Consider the following 22,572-nt stretch of genomic DNA (forward strand, 5'->3'; position numbering starts at 1 on the left):
TTTTTTTTTTTTTTTTTCTCTTTTGGTGCGTGTTTTTAGTGTATAACTAAGCTTGGTTTCGTTTTGTAAGAGTAGTTCTGTGATTTATTAATTAATTTATTTACTTCAAGTGTCATCTTTTTTATTGGTTTTCAAATTTTTCTTTTTAAAATTGCAATTCTTTTCACGATCTTCCCAAGTTTTCCGAAAGTTCAAAACTCCGCCATTTTGTCATCTTTTTAGAACTATTTTTATTAAACGGCCAAATGCATTTAATCCAAGAAATGAAGAGTTTCAATTTTCACACACAAAGTATACCCTTTTTTCTGTTTTAATGCCTCAACTTTCCAAGTCAGCTTGCTTGGTATCCGAAGTTTTTGATTTTTATCTGATTGAGTATCTTCTATTAAGTTAATCATTAAAAACGATCAACCCAACTTTGGAGGAAAAATTAGGTGGGAATTTGTTTTATGCAAGGGCATGTTTAGCTTCTATTTTATTCAACACACAAAAAATTTTCTATTTTGATTCATTTCGATTTTAATGTTATAGTGAATGGCAATAATTTAAAAAAAATATACATATTTAATCCAATTTCTATAAAAAAATATCAAATTTACTGAAAAAGCACTTTTTTTTTTCTTTTTTTTTTTGCTTAGCCACAATGCAAATGTTGTCATATTTTATTTCTCGAGGGTTTATGCTATAATTTTTCATACTTTTCTTTTAATTTTTTAACAAATAAATTTTTTGGCTTTCTTTTTGTGACTAGTGAAATAGAAAGTTTTAATAAATTTATAAACAAAATTTTCTCAGCCAAAAATAATAATTGAAATGTATTTCTTATTTTGTGCACAAACAACGGTATAATATATTAAAGTATGGATATATAATTTTATTTGACTCAAAAGTACATTGACATCCTTTGGGTGATTTATTCGATTTTTTCTATTTATTTTTTTGCGAACAATGCGAATGGTAATTGAACATAAGACTCTGTTAGTTTTCTTGAATTATTAGTAGTTGATTGTCTCTACATTACTACGCATTTAGTATGCGCTTTTATTTCCATATTAATTTGAATTGGTATTTTCAAAACAATTCGAATTAGTACTTCTTTTTTATAGAAATTGGGTTAAATATATATTTTTACATTATTGTCCTCAATTATAAAATTAAAATAAAAATAAATCTTTTTGAGTATTGAATAAACTAGCAACCAAACATGCTCTTATATAGATAAGATCTCGCCTAATTTTTCCTCCAAAATTGGGTTGGCCGGTTGTTTTAACAATCAATTTAACGAAAGGTATTCATGTGGATGAAAATTAAAAACTTTAAATACTAAGTCTCATGATTTGAAAACCTAATGTACTTTAAAAAAAAGATATACTTTACAGAAAATGAAATTATCACACCCACAAAACATAGAGCGGCAATTTCTTGATATGACATTTGAATTGGGGGCAAAGTCTAATTAAATCCTGAGTATAATTAGATGTGAAAGTAAAAAAGAATAACATAAATAAAAACAATTGTAACGGAGTAGGGATCCTTATTTATAACTCTTCAAGTAAATCTAGAAAAGTAATACTCTCTGTTGTAATTATTTCAAATTTTCAATTAATATAAAAAAATTGGGGAATATGAAAAGCTTCCAATCTTCGGTGGTTTAATTTAAAAAAAAAATGAATAAAGAAAAACGAAATGTGAAGCGTCCATCTCATAGCAGTTGTTCCCGCCACAACAGCACAAGAACTCAGCAGTAATGGCGGCTCCTTCCAAAACCCTAATGGATTTCTTCCAGCAACCGTCGGCGAAGCGCCTCAAAAGAGTCTCGTCGCCGCCCCGAAGCCCCCTCTCGTCACTGAACGACTCCGCTGCTTCCTCCTTGTCAACAACAACCATTTCCTTGGAGCAGAAGCGGAGAATGGAATTCAACAAAGCCCTCGCCTTGTCCAAGAGAAACCTAAAACTGTGCTCTGAGAAAGTCTCTAAAGCAATTGCTGCAGGTGAACATATGCTTCTCATTTTCATTTTTAGTTATCTAGTCATAGATTAAATGAGGTCTCCTGATCCTTTATTCCATGATTTTCTTATTTCCCTATTCCATAATTCCCTGCTGCCTACGCAGTATTTATTATTCTTCATTTCATTTGAATTTTGTTATTTCTTATTTGATACTGTACTATAAGAAGTTGCTGACTTTCTTCCGTTCATTGCATATAAGAACGGTTTGATTCTATGTATGTTGAAGAGATTTCACTCGTCAGCTTTTCATTTTGATACCATTTATTGATATGAAGTCATCATAGTTTAGTATGCTGAGACTGCTCATGATTCTGTGAAATTCTATTCGAAATGGACTGGAGTCCTGGGAGTTGGAGAAACCATTGATGGAGGAGATTGTAGTAGCATTGTTACTTCAGGTCTGCAAAATCTATGACCAAAGAAGCTTTATGAATAGGTAGGGTGAAATGTTGGTTGAATGTAGAATTCTTCCGGCTGATTCGCATTTTCTCCACTATGTTTATCTTTTCCTTTGAATTGGTACCAGTGCTAGATGTTTGCGTACTCGTATCGTCTGAGTTTGAATCAAGCTCGAGTTGGCTTTCTTTGTTGCTACCTCCGAGTGGTGTTCTATGTAACATCTCATATTCTTTTTCATATCCTTCCATCATATTGTAGTTCTACATAATAGTCTGTGTTGATGTTTGCAATAGATTATCTGGTTCTTCTATCATTCTTCAGTATTTATGTCTTTTAGTATTTCCCTTTTTCTGTTTGCAAAATCATGATTGTTTTTATGTTAAAGTAATTTTACTCGTACATTTTTAATTTAGTACAGATTGGTGCATATCATATCTTTAATGTTAAGACTGCATTGATTGTTTGCTATGGATAATGAAGGAGTTGGGTATGTAAAGTTAGAGGAGCTATTGGTAGAGGAATCATGGTTGGAAGTGCTCTCTGGAGAGCTGCAGAAGCCTTATGCACTGAAGCTGAGTGAATTTGTGGAGAGTGAAATATGCCATGGCAGCACGCCAATCTACCCTCCTCAGCATCTGATTTTCAATGCACTTAATACAACTCCATTTGATTGGGTTAAGGCAGTTATTATTGGACAGGTACACGTTATGTTTGATTGGCAATGAATCTCACAGTATCTATATATAGACAAAAGTATCGAGAGATATGATGACATTGAATTTGATTATGGATGCTTTCTCATATGTATAACACTCATAAGTAAGATGGTTCTTTATTAATTTCATTATCTCGACTTTAGCATAATTGCTACTACACATCATTGATTATGGGTTAACTTGCTCTTTGATATATGGCCTAAAAGGAAAACGGACATATAAATTTGATACTTGGGTAGTTTAGTTTGTCCATGGATTATAGTGGGATATTATCTGATAAGTTTTAGTGGTAGTGTTATCTTTGGTCGCTGCTGGCTCGTAATAAGTTTTAATCGTTTTCTGTCTCTTTGCTATTTGAAATGCCATAGATGGAAACTTATATTGCTGCTCCTATCTCCATGATATTCACCGAATCTTTGCTTCCATTTGAGCAACTTGTTGCTGTCTATTGAACTCAGTTTTCTATTAACTTTCTCTTAAAAGTTCAGTTATTTACATGTCCATTTTTCCAAGTTGTTCTTGAGTTTTTTTATGGCTTCTATTTGGCTCTAGATGCCTAATTACCTATTCAACAAATGATGGATGGTCTCTGTGAAACTTTCTTTTTAGGACCCATATCATGGGCCAGGTCAGGCAATGGGCCTCTCTTTCTCAGTTCCGGATGGCATCAAAGTCCCTTCAAGTCTTGCAAACATATATAAAGAGCTTCAACAAGATGTGGGATGTACGATTCCATCTAATGGGAATCTGGAAAAATGGGCAGTACAGGTAATGTTTGCTTTCCATATACCTGGTACACATTATCTCGTGCTATCTTAGCACCCATGATGTCCAAGTTCTTCTAATTTGTCCCATTCAGAAATGCATGTTAATAATTGTTGTTGTTTTAAGAAAGGTTAAATAAACTGATTGTAAATGTATTTGTTGTGAAAAATATCGATTGTGTTTGGATTAGTTTTAATTTTTCATTTTGTGAAATCTTTCTCCAAATGCTTTCAAAATATTCCCTTGGGAAATGTTTTAAATTGAAATGTGTTTGTTTAAGTAATTACAAAGTTTTCCGGGTGATTTGGTTGGTTTGGCATTTCAGTTGAGATACACATTTGCTATACTTGTTTTTAGGTAATAAATAGATATTGGAAAACAGGGTGTAAGTTAGTGTCTGTTTGGAATAAGGTTTACTCTTTGGATCCATTACCAGATTTCTTGATATTCCAAACAAAACATGTCTCCTAGAAGCATGTTTTCATTTCTGTACTTGACTGCATGGATAGCCTATATTTTTTCACTATTCTGTGTGCAATGGAAGAGCCTTAACCTTCTTTGCTAGTTCCATGGAGCGCAGAGCTGAATTTTGAAATGGAATGAGCAAAAAATTGTTTCTTTGACTGAAGAATATATTACCAGACTTCAAACTTAGGAATGAATCTTGAGTCTCTTGACGGACATAAAGAGTCAAGTAGTTGCAATGCCATAGCATAATCATCATCAGTGTCCAATTCTGAAATAAGCTGCAGAAAGAAATTGGTCTAGTTTGTTTATTGCAATTCGTTTTTTGATTTAGTCAAGTTTCTATTGATGCCATCATTCTACTTGACTATCTTCTACCAAAATTGAATTTAAATGCATATGGAATTTACTCCTTTACTAAGAGAATTCTCCTTTGTGATCATTTCTAGGGTGTTCTCCTTCTAAATGCTGTACTCACGGGTATGCTCTTTTATCCTCCTCTATCATGTGTACGGAGGGTATTTCTCTTAATTTGATTGTAGTGTTCTCTTTTTATCTAACTTGATTCATAATTGCAAATACAGATGGTTGCTCAATGTAGAAGTTTAAATGTGTATTTTTTGTCGTTTTCACCTTTAGTTCAAATGTTTGATTCTTTTTTCGTTTGGGGTGGGGGTGGGGCGGGGGAGGGAAAAGGGATGGAGAAGTAAAAGGTAGTAATGGAAAATAAAGGACAATTATTGTATCCTCTAAGCGTTGACATTATAATATTGTTCTTTTGATGTCTACGGAAAGAAAGTGGAAAGAGAAAGGAGTGATGGAAAATAAGACATAAATCTAACGTGTTAGTGTGAATTATCTCACGCATGGATGTATTTTGAGATTCATTAATGTGACATTTTAGGTTGATGTTTGCTAAGTTGCAGGAATGGATTTTCATTTCATTTATGATGAAAGCATACTTAAATTGCAACTTCTTTAACTTTAATATGAGAGGCATGGAAATGTATAGGCTTAAGAAGCTACATCCAGAGATTCTAGATTCTAGATTACTTTCTGGATTTTTGCTTGTGCAACTTAATGATAACTCAAGTAGCTTGGATGAGTTAATAGGTTTGTGTCAATGTATTTTAGAAGTTTACAATGTGAAAGCTCTAGTCCAAGTCATTTTTAATACTTCATGCATACCTTGGCATGAAATCACACACTTGTGCACCTTATAGAATTAGTTAGTAGTTAGGGACGATAAAAAAAATTAATACCGTCCAAATTAAAAAAAAATAGTTGGTTAGGATCCGGACTTGCCTTTATTATTTTTTTAATATTTTGTATATTTTATATATTCTTATAATAATATATATTTCTACATCTATAAAGAATATGTATAATTTATTTATACTTACATATTATAGACGCACTTAATTATTTTATAAATTAAGATAATCATATAAATAATTTATAAATGTTTTAATGTTTATTTAAGTAACACATTCTAAAATTTGTAACATTTCAATGCGTACAACATGCACATATAAACTTACAAAAAAAATAAGCTTTCAATTATATTATTGTCTCATTTATATAGTTATGGTAGTATTATTAAAAAAATAATATTTTTTTAATTAAAATTGGATTAATTAGAATTTTAAGTTAGCCATTAAGATTAATTGGATTAATTTTATTAGGTTGGTCCAATTTATAAATTGGATTTATAAATTGAAAGAGAGATAATAAAAGGTTTGAATCTTTTAATTGGATTAAAGGATGTCTTAATGTTGGCATTGTAATTAAACTAGGTTTAATTAAAATCCATTAGACGTAGGCTTGATTTAGTTTTAATTAATCAAGCTCGATCCATTAAATACAAGCCTAAGGCCTTAATTAGACCTTGGCTAGGTCAAGGAGGATATTTGAAGAGATTTGGCTTTTTGGAGGCTCAAATTCGTCCATGAGAGGTTGCTATGTAAAGGTTTTGATGTTTTGGAGTGTAACTAGGTTAGGACCTTGTATATGTATGACTTGGTCATATATATACCTACATTAAACCCTAGCCACACATACAACACATACTCGTCCTCTCTCTTTCTACTCTCCATCTTCTTAGTTTTATCTTTTGGTCTTAGAGATCAAAGAAAAACGAAAGGAGATCAAAACACGTTACTTGATAGCGGATGTTTTGATCTCTACTCTTCCGTGATCATTCTTGCTAACACGAGAAGATCACGTCCTTGTAGTGGGAGGGTGGGCGATTTTAGAGGATCTCATCGAGATCTACCCGTGAACAGATCCGGAGATGAGGAATCAACGCTTGTAGTCATGCAAGAAAATGATGAGGGTATAATTTCTATTTATATTTCCGCCTCTTTGTTTTTCTTGTGATTCTACGACCATGGTTTATTTTTATTGTACACCGATGCCTGGGAAAAGATCAAGGGTACAATCCTTGATCGGTTTATTGCATGCTTGAGGTCCACAAGTGAAGTTCCCCATGTCCCGCTTTTATGATTCACATGGAAATAACTTTAATGGGAGGTATCTAATACTATTCTTGACCTACGAGATCCCGAAGATATTTTGACTCACCATTTTCGCATGATTCCTAGGACTCGAAGCGAGTCACATTATTTGGTGTTAGACCCGACCCATCAACCGAGTTATAGCGCAAACTATCGCCCCTACGACTCGTGAGACACGGAAATAGGTGCGTATTCACTACATTCACAATAATAGTATAGCTTCATTTCAGTCGGAACGTGCCACAACTCATGAGACCACATATGAGTGAAATTAGCTTCCCCACTACATTACTGTGGATGGAAGACATGAAATAACAATCCTTTGTTATTTCCATTTTAAAGGTCTAATATAGGGGTGACAAATGAGTTGAGGCAGTTTGCGAGGCTCGATTTTGAGCTTGACTCGAGATCAATGACCTTTGTTAATAAGCTTGCGAGCCTTTTCTTATTTTTTTAATTTTTTATATATATATTTTTATTTTTAAATTTTTGTATGTACCCTTGATCTTGTACCATTGATTACCGTAGTATATCGCTTTCTCTTTCTTCCTCACAAGTCACAACTCTAAATTCTAAAACTCAATTTCTTTCTCACTCTTCCCATTCCGCAACTTGACATTCACCAATTTCTTTCTCCCTAAATCTAAATTCTAAAACCCTAGCCCCGAACCAACTATTGCAAAATCCATCTACCAACGTGACGAGGAAGTCGATTGCTAGCGCCGGCACTTGGCCAATCAAGAACTCAAACAAGTTTGCCATTTCTTCTCATATTCTTGGTCGCATAGTCGGCTTGTTCGGAGGGGGGGGGGGAGTAACGCATCTGAGCATTGGCGAGATGGAGCACGACTTGTAAGGCAGAAATCTGAGGATTTGGGAAGGGATATAGGTTTTGCTCAACCTTTGTAGGGGTCCCTCTCTTCGATGGAGAAAGGGATTGGGAGGAGTAGCATTAGAACAACTACATTGAAAAGATTCCTTCCCTCAAAAGTTGAAACTAATAATGGCTTCTCACAACCACCTCTCCCACCCTCCACCTCCAGTTACTGCCGCTGCTATTGTACTTCCTACTCCACATGCCACCACCATCCGCTGCCTCCATATCCGCCTTGGGCGAAGGCTCGGAGGCAGCTCGAGCTCACTACATGTAATTCGAGCTCAAGCTCAAACCTTAAGAGCTCGTCGAGCTTGAGCTCAAACCTTAAGAGCTCGTCGAGCTCGAGCTCAAACCTTAAAAGCGAGCTCAAGTTCAAGCTCATCATAAATGGTTGAGCTGGGCTCGAGCTCGACTTGTTTACACCCCGTAGTCTAATTATCAACTTGGTCCAACCAAGTGAGAGTTATTAATTTATTATGATCGAGACCTCATCACATTTTAGTATTTTGCACGCTTAATATTATACATATTAAAAGCATCAACTAAAATGCATCGCCTGCAAAATAAATGCCTAGTACGCCCTTGTATCACAAGCCCAAGTACCTATACTATCCACTGAGCCTGTAGTGGATCTATGGTCACTCTAGGACTCTAAGAGTAGCTTAACATGTTATAGGGCCTTGTAATCTCTCTTTATTTTCTTCATCTCCATTGTGGGCTCCGTCCCTTAGGCCTCTTCTCCATTGATCTCCATGGGCTAACCCATGTCACCTCCATGCGCCTCTATCGTTTGTGTTTGCTCTTTGCAAATGTTATACAACAAAAACTAAACCTCTCTCTGACCTATTACACTCATTACAATTGAAAAGAAACCCTAAACAATAGTTGGGGGGAGTACATAAATAGGGAGAAAGCAAGTCTTAATAAATTAGGCTAAAAACGATGAGATAAGGAAAAATAACGAGGCACGCAGGCCCTGATCCAACAGAAAATAAATCATCCATAAGGTCCAATGGGCTTTGTGATCATCCATGTTAATCCAATTAACAAAATAGCATGAAATATTCCAAATAATTATGCACCAACATGATATTCAATATCATAAGATAATCAGATATCCAATCTAAGGAATTTTATGTAAAATAATGCAACTTAATTATGGACATAAATGCAACCTAAGCAAAATTAACTCTTGTTTGAAAAACCAATTCATATTAATTTAGTGATTTTATTTTGAAAAATACCAAATCTCAACCAAAATTAAATTCATCAAAATCAATTGTTTCAGAAAAATATACAGAAATTTTTTGAAAAGAATAGAAAAAATTGGTCCACACGACAGGCCAGTCACTAGCCAGTCACGCGCGTGCTCAGGCACCCCTGCTTGCCGCGGTCGTGTCCCTGCCAGAGCCTGCGCACGTGTGCGGCCCGATGTGGAGTGCAAACCTTTGCGTGCTTAGGCCTTCATGCTTGTGCCCCTGCCAGTTGGTAGCGGCAGTCTCCTACGTTTTTTTCCTCATTTCTCTGAAACTTCCTGTTTTTTTTTTCCTGTAGTTTTTGAAACAAACAAAAATCAATTAAATTTAGAAATCCCAAACTTCAAGAAGTTTCTCTTGCCCAAAATTAATGATATAAACCCTAAATCTAGATATGCAATTACACACATGAATAATGCTTCCAAAGCTGATTAAAACATGTCAACATGCTGATTCATGCAAAACATCTTAGATTCTAGGCCTGGACACTGAATCGGGCTCTGTTACGAGTTAAAGGGAGTGATTAGCCCGGGAAGCGTGGCGGAAGCGCAAAAAATAAAAAATTAACAATTCAAGCATGCAATAAACTTGATCAAGGGGTGTACCCTTGATCTTTTCCCGAGCCTTCTATGTATAATAAAAATAAACAATGGCCATAGAATCACAAGAATAATAAACAAGTGGAATTATAAATAGAAATTATACCCTTATCGTTTTTCTTGCACGGCTACAAGCATTGATTCCTCGTTGTAGGGTCCGTTCATGGATAGATCTTGACTATGAGATCCTCTAAAATCGTCCACCTTCCCACTACAAGGACATGATCTTCTCGTGGTAGTAAGAATGATTACATAAGAGTATAGTTTAAAACAACCACTATCAACTAACGTGTTTTGATTTTCTTTTGTTTTTTTTTTATTTCTAAGACCAAAAGGCAAAACTAAAAAGATGGAGAGTAGAGAGAAACAGAGAGGACGAGTTTGAGAGTGTGAGAGGCTAGTATATGTTGTGTGTGGCGAGGGTTTAATGTAACTATATATATGACCTAGTCATACATACCCTAACCTAGCAACCTATCATGGATGAATTTGAGCCTCCAAAATCAGCCTTGTCTCTTCAAAATATCCTCCTTGACCTAGCTAAGTTCTAACCAAGGCCTTGGGCTTGTATCTAATGGATCGGACTGGATTAATTAAAATTAAATCAAGTCTACGTCTAATGGACTTTAATTAAACCTAGTTTAGTTACAAGCCTAACATTAAAACATTCTTTAATCTAAGAAAAGGATTTAAACCTTTTATTATCTCTCTTTTGATTTATAAATTGGACCAAGCGTAATAAAATTAATTCAATTAATTAATGGCTAACTTAAAATTCTAATTAATTAAATTTCAAGTCATCCCTCCAATGGATTGCTCTAAATAAATGATCCAATCATTTATTCTCTCTATGAGTTAATTTAATCCAATTAAATTCATTCAACTCTTCTGGAATTAATCCCAAATTAATTCCATCTCGTTATAGCGGTATCTTGTGACTATTTACTTTCACCCTTAGCTAGACTTGGGTGTGTGTGACTAACATAATTAATTAATCTAAAATAATTATTTCTGATTATCCCATAGCCAGAAATAGCCCGTTAGCATGGGTGGTCGTCTAGCAACAACAGTCCATGACACTAAAGACTAGGTGAATAACTACATGAACATTTAGGCTCCGAATTCATACGATACTGTCCTACTGCAATCGTTTGTCGGCCTTAGTCTAGGGCATGAAATTGGGCATCGGTTCCCATCCTTGATTGGGTAACTATGCTTAATACTCGAGATTCATTTATTGATCCAATCTAGGAAAACTATCCCTTATTGATCAATTGCTTTGGCCAAAGACTATTGGAGTCCAAACCATCTCAGAATGTGTAAGAGATCTCAGTGTCACATACTGACAGGGGACAAATTTTTTATTGGAATCCACCGTCCTCGTTACATACTCCAATTGCACTGGATAAGGCTTATGATGACCATGCCTCACGACACAGTCACCACTCGCCATATCCATGACATAGTCTTCTTATGCACATGATTGCCATGATTCCTCAAGTTCGAGGACCAATCTCGTACTATCGGAATTAGGAATCCAGTCATATCGACCAAGCCTTAAGAGGCTTCCATATGACAATTCCGGCGACACAGTTTAATCAGTCGACTACCTTGCCAACTAACCTACTAAAACTGTACAGACGACCTATGTCTTCTGTTGACAAAATACGCCTGCAGTACTTAGTGCAAGTCTCTATAGGACCCTCGATGCTTGTCTGGGGTCCTTGTCTTGGAACGTTTCAGACCGGCCCTCAGGAATTGGTTTCGTAACTGCTAAACCTATGCGCGACCTAACTCCACAGGTTAACCTTTTGGTCTATGGGCATTTTGTTGTGATATAGAAATCCTATTCAACTATAGTGGTAAGCACAACAATACACACAAAGCCAACTTGATGAATTATTATCGTATTCATCAATTTAATATTATTTGAGAAAGATTGGCTAATCGCGAACACTCAATCCAATTGGCTTTTGGTCATTCATTCCAACAAGAACTACAAATATTGTATGGATATGATTGATTCTCACAAAAAATATGAACTACGAATAAGGTAAATATACACAAATCTCCTGAGCTATCTTCTAAAAATATTTGTTATGATTGATTTATCTACCAAAAATATAAACTACAAATAAAGTAAATATACACAACTCTCCTAATCAATTTTCTAACAACATTTATTGATATGATTGCTCTATCTACCAAAAATATCAACAACGATCTTGTAGGAAGCAGATCGGCTAGGGACGCGCGGCGGAAGTGCAAAAAATTGAAATTAATCGAGAACACATACGTAAATACCAATCAAGAGGCGTGTTCCTTTGATCTTTCCAAGGTGTTTGGTGTCTAAAATAATCCGATTGCATAGGCCAAGAATACCATAAAGGAACGAGTAAATAAATCGAGAACATTACACTCATTGATTTCTTGAATCAGCTATAAGCGTTGATTCTCTTCCTCAAATCTATATCTCTACGTAGAGATCCTCCAGAGATATCCACGCTCCCACTAGGATGTGATCTTCTCGTGCTAGCAAGAATGATCACGGAACAACAAGAAATCGAACAAACATTATTGAATTAATGCTCGATCTTCTTGAATCTCTTTGATCTCTAAGACTAAGAGAGAGTGTGGAGAGAAAGAGAGAGAGGCTGGATTGACAAGTAGAGAGTGTGTTGTGCATGTAGTCTAGTCGGCTAGGGTTTTTATGTGTGATATATACGACCAAGTCACATACACAAATGAGATAACCTAGTTAGCTCCAACCAACCAACCAATCCTCATTAAAAAAGGGCATGTGGCCTATTTTTCTAGATTAAAAAATTAGTCAACCACTCTCCAAAGGAGGAGGTTCATTCCTTCTTGACCTAGCCAAGGTCCTCTAAGGCCTTGGGCTTGTGTTTAATGGATAGAGCTCGACTAATTAAAATTAAATCAAACCAATATCTAATGGACTTCAATTAAATCAAATTTGATTACAAGCCCATCAATAAATTCCATATGTTTTAATCCAATTAAAAGATCTAAGCCCATTTTTCTCTCTTTCAATTTGTAAATCCAACTTATAAATTGGACCAAGCCCAAATAAATTAATCCAATTAATTTAAGGACTAATTTAAAATTTCAATTAATTAAATTTCAAGTCATCCATCTATTAGATTGGTCTAAATAAGTGATCTAATCATTTATTCCCTCCAAAAATTAATTTAATCCAATTAAATTGATTCGATTCTTCTGGAATTAGTTTCAACTTAATTCCATCCCATTCTAGTGGTATAGTGTGACTATTTAGGTTCACCCTCAACTAGACTTGGGCGTCTGTGATCAATACAATTAATTAAATTAAGTTTAATTAATTATTTTCAATTATCCAATAACCAGAAATAGCCTGTTATCATGGTGGCCAGTCCATAGCACTAGAAACTAGGTGAATAGTGGCGTGAACATTTAGGCATTGAGTTTCATACGAGTACGGTTCTACTGTCAACCGTCTCCCAACACGGAATTGAGCCTCGATTCTCATCCTGGACTAGATATGTATACTTATAACTCGAGTCCTCATTTACCATACTGATTGAACTGAGAAACTTATCCCATTCATTCAGTCACTGTGGTTAAAGATTTTGGCATAAACGGGTCCCAGAGCGTATAGGAGACACTATTGTCACATTACTGTCAGGGACGGATTCTATCTTGAAATCCACCGTCCTCGCTACATAATGTGACTGCATTGGATAATGCTTATGATGACTATGCCTCACGGCACAACCACCTCGCCATATCAAGATATAGTTTTCATATGCACATGACTGTCATGGTTACTCAGTCAAGTCCAAGGACTAATCTCGTACTATCGGAATTGGGAATCCTAGTCATACCGACCAAACCTTTAAGGCTTCCATATGATGACTCCCGCGAGTCAATAAAGTCAGTCGATTACCTTGCCAACTAACCCAATAAAATTGCATAGATGACTTACATTTCATGCCGACGAAACAGGGTTGCAATACTTATATAGCACTTGATGCCCTGTCTCGAGGTCCTCGACTTGGAACGTTTCAGACCAACCCTGAAAAGTTGGTTTCATAACTGCCAAACTTATAAACAACCCAACTCCATTGGTTCAACCTTTTGGTGGATGGGCATTTCGTTGTGACATTGACCATCGTTCGACGTAAGTGGTAAGCACAACAAAAACAATGCCAGTTTGATGAATTCTTACCATATTTATCAATTCAATATTATTTTGATAAAGATTGACAAACAAGAAAAGCTAATCCAATTGGCTTTTTGGTCACCAACAGATGTACACAAATTTCCTAATCAATCGTGTAATAATATTTATGTACCAAATATAGCAACTACAAGTATGTTGTTATACATAAATCTCCAAATTAATATTTTAACAATTTTTAATTGTTTCTGCAATACTGATGTTAAATGATATTAATGTATAAATATATAATTTGTTTTTGGTGCCATGCTTTAGAAAGGCAAACTGGCCATAACTCTAGGGACCTTCGAGCCATGCATCGTGCGCCTTTAACTACTATGGTGCTTTCTCTTTATAGTGGCAAGAGATTTTTTTACAGTTTATGTATTGATGTTGGTCGTCGCATTGAAAGCATCACGAACAAAGGGTTGACTTCTACATAAGAGCGGTGCTTCTTCCTCATAATAGTTAGTGAGGCTCGCTAGTGCTTTCAAAAGTTGTTTCTTTTTTCTTTGAACAGTCTCTATATCAATGAGGCTATCGCACACAAAGCACCTGTCGCCCTTCACCCTACTGTCATGTCATTATTTATTCTCCTTGGGTTTGTTTTGACTTGAACTAGTCTAAGGACTGCCCTGCATATGAAGCTGTCAGTCTCCTCCACCTTTGTTTGAATTGCTTATGAAGGATTTTGCCCGTGCCACCGTATTTTGTGCAGGTCAGATGTCGTTTGTCTTTCTCTATAGGACTCGGATTGTAATACATGAAGCCTTCAACCGCGTCATCGTCAAACGCAAGTCTATACTTTCTGGTGCTGTAGTTGGATTTTTGTGTTCATAGTTTTAAACAATCCAGTAATATAAAGAGCTTTATCTCTGTGATGTACCAAATGTTCAACATGAGTGCGAAGAACGCTTTACATAATCTCTAACGGAGCACATATATGCTCTAATACCCATCTGTTGCCTCTTCAAAAAAGCCACAGGTGTTTAGATGCATCGTTTTTACTTGAATATTTGCATGCTTGGTGTGCCATTAGTCAGGTACATCTTAGTAGTTGATACCTTTCTCACTCATACTCAATATGCAAGTAGTACTATTTCATGTCAAAAAAGGAAGTTCTTGACTTTTTTGCATCACGAGCATCGATATAGACCTTGAGCTCAGGAATTTGAAGCCTAACACTAGGATCAGGAGCAACAACATGGTATTGCTCACTACTCGTTGAAGCATGTCAATTTGCTCCATTTCTAGCCTCATTTCAACAATGTTACTTGCCCTCAAGGCTCCAGCTCACTCTTAGACACTCGTCCATTTGGTTATTCGATACAGTGATCTCGTAGTCCATACTTTTGACCTTCTCGAAAGCCGTCATGACATCTTGCAACTTGGAGTTCTCATCCTCTCGGACAACAGTGTTTCATTGGGCATCATGACCCGTCTCACGGCCTTAGCATCTTGGCTTACATTTTTGTGGAAATTGTGGGTCATAGAAAACCACTTCGGTCGTACGGCTTAGGAATTGAGGCTTAATACACTTCCCTTTAAGTGACTTTCGCAAGGCAGGGAAAGGGGACCATTGGGCTGTTAGTCTAGCAGTGAACAATCACTTGTGTCGGGAAAGCCAACGATGAATTCCTATCAACACGCTCGATGGGTGCCAACAAAGATAATAGCGACAACAACAGTGCATTAGATTGCGAGAGAATTTAAAGAAGCAACTAATTGCATTGATTGAAAGCAACATATTATTACAATTGGCAACGGGACGCCCCCTACCCCCCCCCCCCCCCCACCCCGCCGCGATAGTCTTAAAAATAATAATCCTACTAACAGCTGTAGATGTTGCACCCAAGAGGTGCACAACCCCCTGTATTTACCTTATTATTGTTACAAGTCAAGACACAAAAAGACGACCTAAGACCCTAAAATAGGTGCGAGCCCTGTTGGGGCGGTCCAATGGGTGTAGTGTCATCAAGGGGGTCTCCTGCAAAACGGCCTTAGGCACATGGGCAGCTTCCTTTAAGACTGAGTTACTTATGTAAAGTAGGGAGAATGAGAGAATGAGGATATTTCTCACTATTAGGCAGGCTTAACTCATAGCCCAAGCATATTAGAGTGAGAGATGATATTGATTGAGGGACACCTTTTGGAGTTCTTACTTGTTGAGGAACCCTTAAGAATTGGATCAACTTTCCAAAGAGAAAGGAGAGCGTTGACAGAAACCTCTTTGTTTATTCTTATTTTTGAAAAGATGAGTTTGAAATTTACGTGCAGTACATTGTCATTTTATATTGAACTTTCCAAGTCTGACATAAATTCCATTCTGACTTTCCAGTTAGACAACATCAAGCAAATTCTCATGCTAAAAGAGGGTGGGAGCAGTTCACTGATGCTGTAATTGGAGCAATTTCTCAGAAAAGAAAAGGAGTTGTTTTTCTTCTTTGGGGAAACTACGCACAAGCCAAATCCCGGTAGTTTATTCTGTTATACATGCCTTCGTGGTAGTTATTCTGTTATACATGTGTAACTGGGCAACATGGTTTTGATGAATGGCCTTGTTAAGTTGTCAACTGCCGTAGAAGTTTTTGACTCTGTCTAATACTATGAGAATCCTATCTATGATCACTGAGAATTTTGTGGTTAAAGTTTACCTTGCATGAGGGAGAAAACTTTTCTCCCAAATTGGGAATGGGGTCCTTCCAAAACTTGCAAGATAAGCGAAACTTAATCCTGAATAATTTTCTTGCCTGTAGACCAAAAAAATGTCATCCTGATTTTTATCTTGTCTATTCTTGCATGATATATCACAGACTGATAGAGAAGCTAACTTGGGGTGGAATTATCATCGAATTGTTCGAACACAATTATCCTAGGAACAGTTGAAAACAATTGAATTGACAAAATAGGGATTCATGTGATAAAAACACGAGGAAGATCCTTGATAACTCGTATGGTCAAAGTAAGAGGGCAAATTTCCTGCATGCCCGGAGATGAATCCTTCATTTGAAAGCTAAATGAATATTTGGAGAGTGCAATTAACCTTGCGTGATGGAAGATAGTTATGAATCTGGAAACTGTGATCGTGTAAGAAAATCAATTTTGTTGAGTGAAGCTAAATTTTGTTAGGGATCATATTAGATACAATAAAGTTTTGTTACTGGAAGGGCTATACATATGAGGAGAAGCCCCAGACAAGTGTTAAGCACTTGCCAGCAACTCCAGATTATTACTCAAGTCTAAATGTTGTAAAAAAGAGGATCTTTTCGGTGGCTTTCCTTGATGTGAACTTAGGTTACTGAACTGTGGAAATCGTGTTGATAATAGTTTGTGAGGTTGCTATAGCATTTTGATAATTGGTTACTTTTTGCATGTAGGTAATATAAATCATCTACCTTATTCTCGTGCTCTGTTCCATTTCCAGACCTTTCTTTACGCCATCATTATGTGTATGATTGATGTACTGGACAGCATAGTAGATAATCATCTAATGTAGGCATGAAGCTATGTTGTATTTCTGGACCATCTTTATCTGGACAACTAGCGGTCTGGACATGATCACCTGTGGGTCATTTCGTACTACTTCCCAAATCTGCATGCACCGATGAATTTATTGAAACTCTTACGCACAATAAAATTGCTTAAAGATTTCATTGACCAACTCTGACTTTAAACTGGCCTAATTTGGTGGAAAGTGTTATTAGCTAGAAATCTCTATTTAGGCCTGAGAGTTCTTTTATAATAAGTAATAATGTCAACCTAGTGTAAGAGAATTATGGTATGTGGAAGTTGATAGCAAATTTATTATATTACATGTTCTGTTGAAATTGTTTATGCAGGTTGATAGATGAATCAAAGCACTATGTTCTCAGATCAGCACATCCTTCTGGTTTATCTGCAAACAGGGGCTTCTTTGGATGCAGGTTTGTTTCTAATTACTGTAAAATTTACCTTTGTATAATATATGACTCCAGTGTTTGTACTATATAGGACTGGTTTTAAAGGAAAGGATAGATATGCAAACTTGATTGGAGTTGGGTTTGGACCATGTGATTTAAATTGCGTAAACCAAATTAGTAATAATCAGAAGAGAGTTTCGGTGTCAAGGATTATTAGTCAGAGCCATTTAAATAAATCTAATTAGATCATAAAGGTGAGCTTGGTCATTTCGCAATTTTCAGGATGAGCGTGGCTGGCATATTTTCATCATTTGCATTTCCTGCATAAGAATGTCTGAGTAACAATACGCAAGGAATTGAGAATTGAACCCTCTCTTCTCTGAGACTTGAGGATTTATCTCTAATGTCTAGAATTGATCTGGTTCATGATTTACAAAGGGAAAATGATACTCGTGTCTTCACAAGTCATCTGGGGCAATTTGGAGTTTTGTGAGGTATTCAGCTTGTATTGGCATTTATCTGACTTCATTGGTTGAAGGATGGACGTTAAGTTTTGAGAATTAGTTGTGGTGTGGTATGCTTTACGAATTGTTAGATGAAGATTGTAGCATCTTTTAATTGGTAAATTTTTTTATATGGCTTTCTAATTTCTAGTTCTCATTAAGGCGCCCCACTCTACCAACAGTAGATTTTTCTTATGATTCCTAGAGAAAAAGTGATTGAGGAGCTTATTTTCAAATACCTGGCTCCATTAACTATCAGTTCAGGAATAAATAGTTGAATCCATTAACACATAATTTGAGTCTGAGAGAAAAACATATGCTACAGCAATCTCCACCCCAATCTAGACCGGATCACATCGTAAGAGTCTAGAAGGGATCAGCTAATTGGAAATCACATATCTGGTTCAATTGCATCCTTTTTTTACCACCATTGTAACACGTAGAAATTCAAAAGTTTGATACCTGTTATTTCTAGACTATAGGCTATTAGCAAGGATTTTGATACATCACATGGTAGGATTATATGCTGTTGAGTGTACCCTTCTCCATGAACGGAAGATAAGTAAAATGCAATGGAATGAAGAGGTTGATAAAATCAGCACTGTTTGAAATATTACAATACTTGGGACAGTTCCATATCCTAGGTCATTTTAGGAAGTCTCGTGCAGTTTGATACCATTGTATTTGACAATCTGCCAATGTTAATTAACTTTTGTGCTGTCTTCCACTATGACATAAAGATACCGCCCATTGCCCATGTATTGTCTTCTGTAATATGTTTGTGTATGTTTTTCTTCCAAAGAAAGATTATAAACGGATAATCAGGTAACCAGAGAGGAAATTACTTTTTCTTGTTACTAATGGAAATTTTTGAACTCATGGCACAGGCACTTTTCTCGGACAAACCAGATCCTGGAGAAATTGGGAATATCTCCAATAGAATGGCAGTTGTAGTGCGGCTGAGGACTATTCCCCTATTTTGTCATTCCAGGGGCAAGTCGATGTTATATATAAAGTTATCAACTAACAAAAACGCGTGTTTTATTTGTGGCACACTCTATGTATATATAATCTTTTTTAATATTTTTAAAAATACTAAATAGACTTTTTTATTATTTAATAAATATCCACAAAATATTAATATGTTAATTTTATATTCACAAGTGGTGATAAAAAAAATACATGAAAAAAACTATCTATATAAAGACAGTGAGGTAATGAGAAGTCAGATAAATAAATAAAAAATAAATTAAATATGAAAGAAGAAAGCAGACTGAAAAAAGGAAGACACTAAAGGGTTGTTTTTTCTTCTTTTTCCATCTTGGTTTTTTTAACGAATTTATCTCTTCATACTCATTTAAAGGTATATTTTTCAATGTAACAGTTATATGACAGGTAGTTCTTTTTATTGCATAACCACTTCTTCGAGCTTGAGATTTGAATTTTTTCGTGGTAATACCTTTGTTATCCTCAAGTTTAATAATTACTAAATTTGCTTTGTTGGAACCAATAGTGTGACTAGCATTTGCTGTTCGAAAATAAAGCAATTTGAAAATATATAGTACTAATAAGTTTGGTATGTGCATAGTTTTCAAAATTGAATTAAAATGAAATATTTATTGAAATTGTATTAGAAATATTTATAGAAAAAACAGTACCTAAATAAATATGTTAATACAATAATATTTGATTTATAAAAAAATGTTGCAAACAATAATAATAAATAATGTTGGAGAAATCAAAATATACATGAGGGAAAAATCTTAACAGAAGAGGAGTTAAAAATAATCAATTAAATTAAAATTTTAGAATGTTTCACAATTAACTAATCAGTGGACGTTAATCATATTCCTGCTTTCTAAGTTGCTGAAGCGTCCTTCCGCTCGTTAGATGCTAGTTAGGACGGTAGTACCGAACTGTAAGGCGGTATTTACTGGATGAGATGGATATCTCATTCTGGGATTGATTTGGGACAGTGCGATGGATTGTCCCAAATGGAACAGGGTAGACCGAAGCTTACTTGGCCATACACAGTACACATTTTATCCGCCAAAACATGTTTACTGTCTCAGATTAATTGGGATACTTTGAATGTGAAATTACTTTTTTGTACCCTTCGAATTTGAAAATCCACCTTATCTTTGCTTTCGCCCTATTTCGTATTTCTCCTCATTCTCCCATTCCTGTTTATTCCCATTCACCTATTCAGGCGAAGCCGGAGCATCTGCCTGTACAGACTAACGACACGACGTCGACAACAATCTTCGAGGTAAGTAACGACAACACCTTCTCGGTTTGCAACCATTTCTTAACTCATTTACCGGTGGTAATTTTTTGCAATTCTCCTTTTTTGAAATCTAGGGTTAATCGATAGTAGTTCTTCCACCGTTCAAGCACTGTAAGTCAATTTATCACTGCTTGTTACTCGTAATTTCTAGAATTGGTTGACATGTAGATTGTAATTTGAGTCTCAATTTATTTTAGCATACTCTGTTTTATGCGCGATAATATACCAAACATTCTGGATTTACCTTGTTATACATCGTTATGCACTATCAGCCTACACAATACCTTTACACTAATGTTATTTGTAACTGTGTCTGTTTCACCACTCTTCGTGCTTTCGATTGTCTTGTAGTACACCATAAGTTAGGTATAATGGGTATTTTACACTGTTCTCCTCCAAATTGAGGCTTGAATACATTTTAGGTTGCAGCTAATTTTACATTCATTTGGTTGAGAGTACACCATAAGTTAGGTTAATGGGTATTTTACACTGTCCTCCTCCAGATTGAGGCCTGAATACATTTTAGGTTGCAGCTGATTAGCTTTACATTCATATAATTGAGAGTAATATAAAGTAAATCGAATCCAATTCAATATAGAACAAAAAGGAGAACATTTTTGGAGAGAAAAGAGAGCAAATTTTCGTGGCTTAGATAGTTGGTTATGCATGATATGTGTGTAGTTTTTGTATATTACATATAATTGGATTCAAAATTCAATAACCACCAAGTTTGCCTCCAAAGCAACCTATACACACACATGCATATAATCTCCAATCATGATGAAATAACCACTCCATTATATTTATCATGGTGAGGAGTTTCAACTCCTTAACTTGCTCCAACCTCCCTCAAATGGACTTGGACTTCGAGTATGGATTGGGCTTGATTTAATGAAATTAAATTAAGCCCAACCAAAGTCCATTGGACAATAATTAATTAAATCAGTTTTAGCCCAACTAAGTCCAAAGATTCATTGAATCCAATTAAATAATGTAAGCCCAAACTTTAATTAATTGATCGAATCAATTAATTAAGCCAAACCAAATAAATTAATCTAATTATTTTAAAGGTGTTAGGCCTAAAATTAATTAATCTAATTAATTAATTCTTGAGCCGTCCATCAAATGAACTATTAAATAAATGATCCAATCATTTATATATTCTCCTTGAATTAATTAAATTCAATTAAATCAATTCGTTTCTTCTCAAATTAATTTCAAATTAATTCCACTAATTTCATAGTGATTTGTGTGTGAATCTTTAGGTTCACCTTCAGCTAGACTTGGGCATTGTGTCTAACACAAATAATTAATTAAATCTAATTTTATTAATTATTTTTAATTTACCATTAATTATAAATGTCGTCACTATGAGTAGTCGTCTAGCAACGATCCACATCACTAGAGACTAGGTGAATGTTGGCGTAAACAATTAGGCGCTCGAGTTTCATACAAGTACGGTCCTTCCGTCGACCATCTTCCGGCCTTAGTCTAGGGCATGAAATTGGGCGTCGTTCCCATCCTAGACTAGGCAACTATGTTGAGTACTTGAGATGCGTTTACTCTATTGATCGACAAAGAAAATCATTTCCTATTCGACAAATTGCTATGGCCATAGACTTAGAGAATCTAAACCATCTCAGAGCGCATAGGAGAGATCTCTATCATATACTGAGAAGGGATGGATTCTATCTTGAAATCCACTGTCCTCAACACATAATCCAACTATACTGGAAAAAGGCTTATAATGACCACATTGAAGACACAGTCATCTCTCGCCAGATCCAAGATATAGCCATCATATGCACGCGACTGCCATGATTCCTCAAGTCCAAGGACTAATTCTGTACTATCGAAATCAAAAATTCAAGTCATACCCATCAAGCCTCCAAGGCTTCCATATGACGATTCTCGCGAGTCAGTTCAATCAATTACAACCTTGTCAATTAATCCACTAAACTTGCATAGACATCCCATGTCTGTTTGCTGATGAAACCCGACACTCATCCATTGAATACAATAGTTAGTGCAAGTCTCTATAGGACTCTCGATGCCCAGCCTCGA

At 35.6% G+C, this 22,572-nt stretch overlaps 1 protein-coding gene across 1 annotated transcript; it reads left to right on the plus strand.

Moving 5' to 3' along the window:
• Positions 1 to 1,649: 1,649 nt before the first annotated feature.
• Positions 1,650 to 19,345, plus strand: UNG (uracil dna glycosylase). The gene is made up of 7 exons (XM_011076989.3): positions 1,650 to 1,991; positions 2,890 to 3,107; positions 3,735 to 3,893; positions 4,805 to 4,835; positions 16,158 to 16,293; positions 17,659 to 17,742; positions 19,109 to 19,345. The coding sequence occupies exons 1-7, from the start codon at positions 1,748 to 1,750 to the stop codon at positions 19,173 to 19,175; spliced, it is 939 nt and encodes a 312-aa protein (XP_011075291.1). The 5' UTR covers positions 1,650 to 1,747; the 3' UTR covers positions 19,176 to 19,345.
• The last annotated feature ends 3,227 nt before the right edge of the window (positions 19,346 to 22,572 follow it).

This window comes from Sesamum indicum, linkage group LG4 (genome assembly GCF_026168435.1).
Source record: "Sesamum indicum cultivar Baizhima isolate 11 linkage group LG4, ASM2616843v1, whole genome shotgun sequence".
Lineage (NCBI taxonomy): Eukaryota > Viridiplantae > Streptophyta > Magnoliopsida > Lamiales > Pedaliaceae > Sesamum > Sesamum indicum.

Coding starts and splice junctions, on each gene's coding strand:
- UNG (XM_011076989.3), top strand. CDS start 1,748: ATGGCGGCTCCTTCCAAAACCCTAATGGATTTCTTCCAGCAACCGTCG. Junction 3,108..3,734: donor AGGCAGTTATTATTGGACAG/GTACACGTTATG, acceptor CTTTCTTTTTAG/GACCCATATCATGGGCCAGG. Junction 3,894..4,804: donor TGGAAAAATGGGCAGTACAG/GTAATGTTTGCT, acceptor GATCATTTCTAG/GGTGTTCTCCTTCTAAATGC.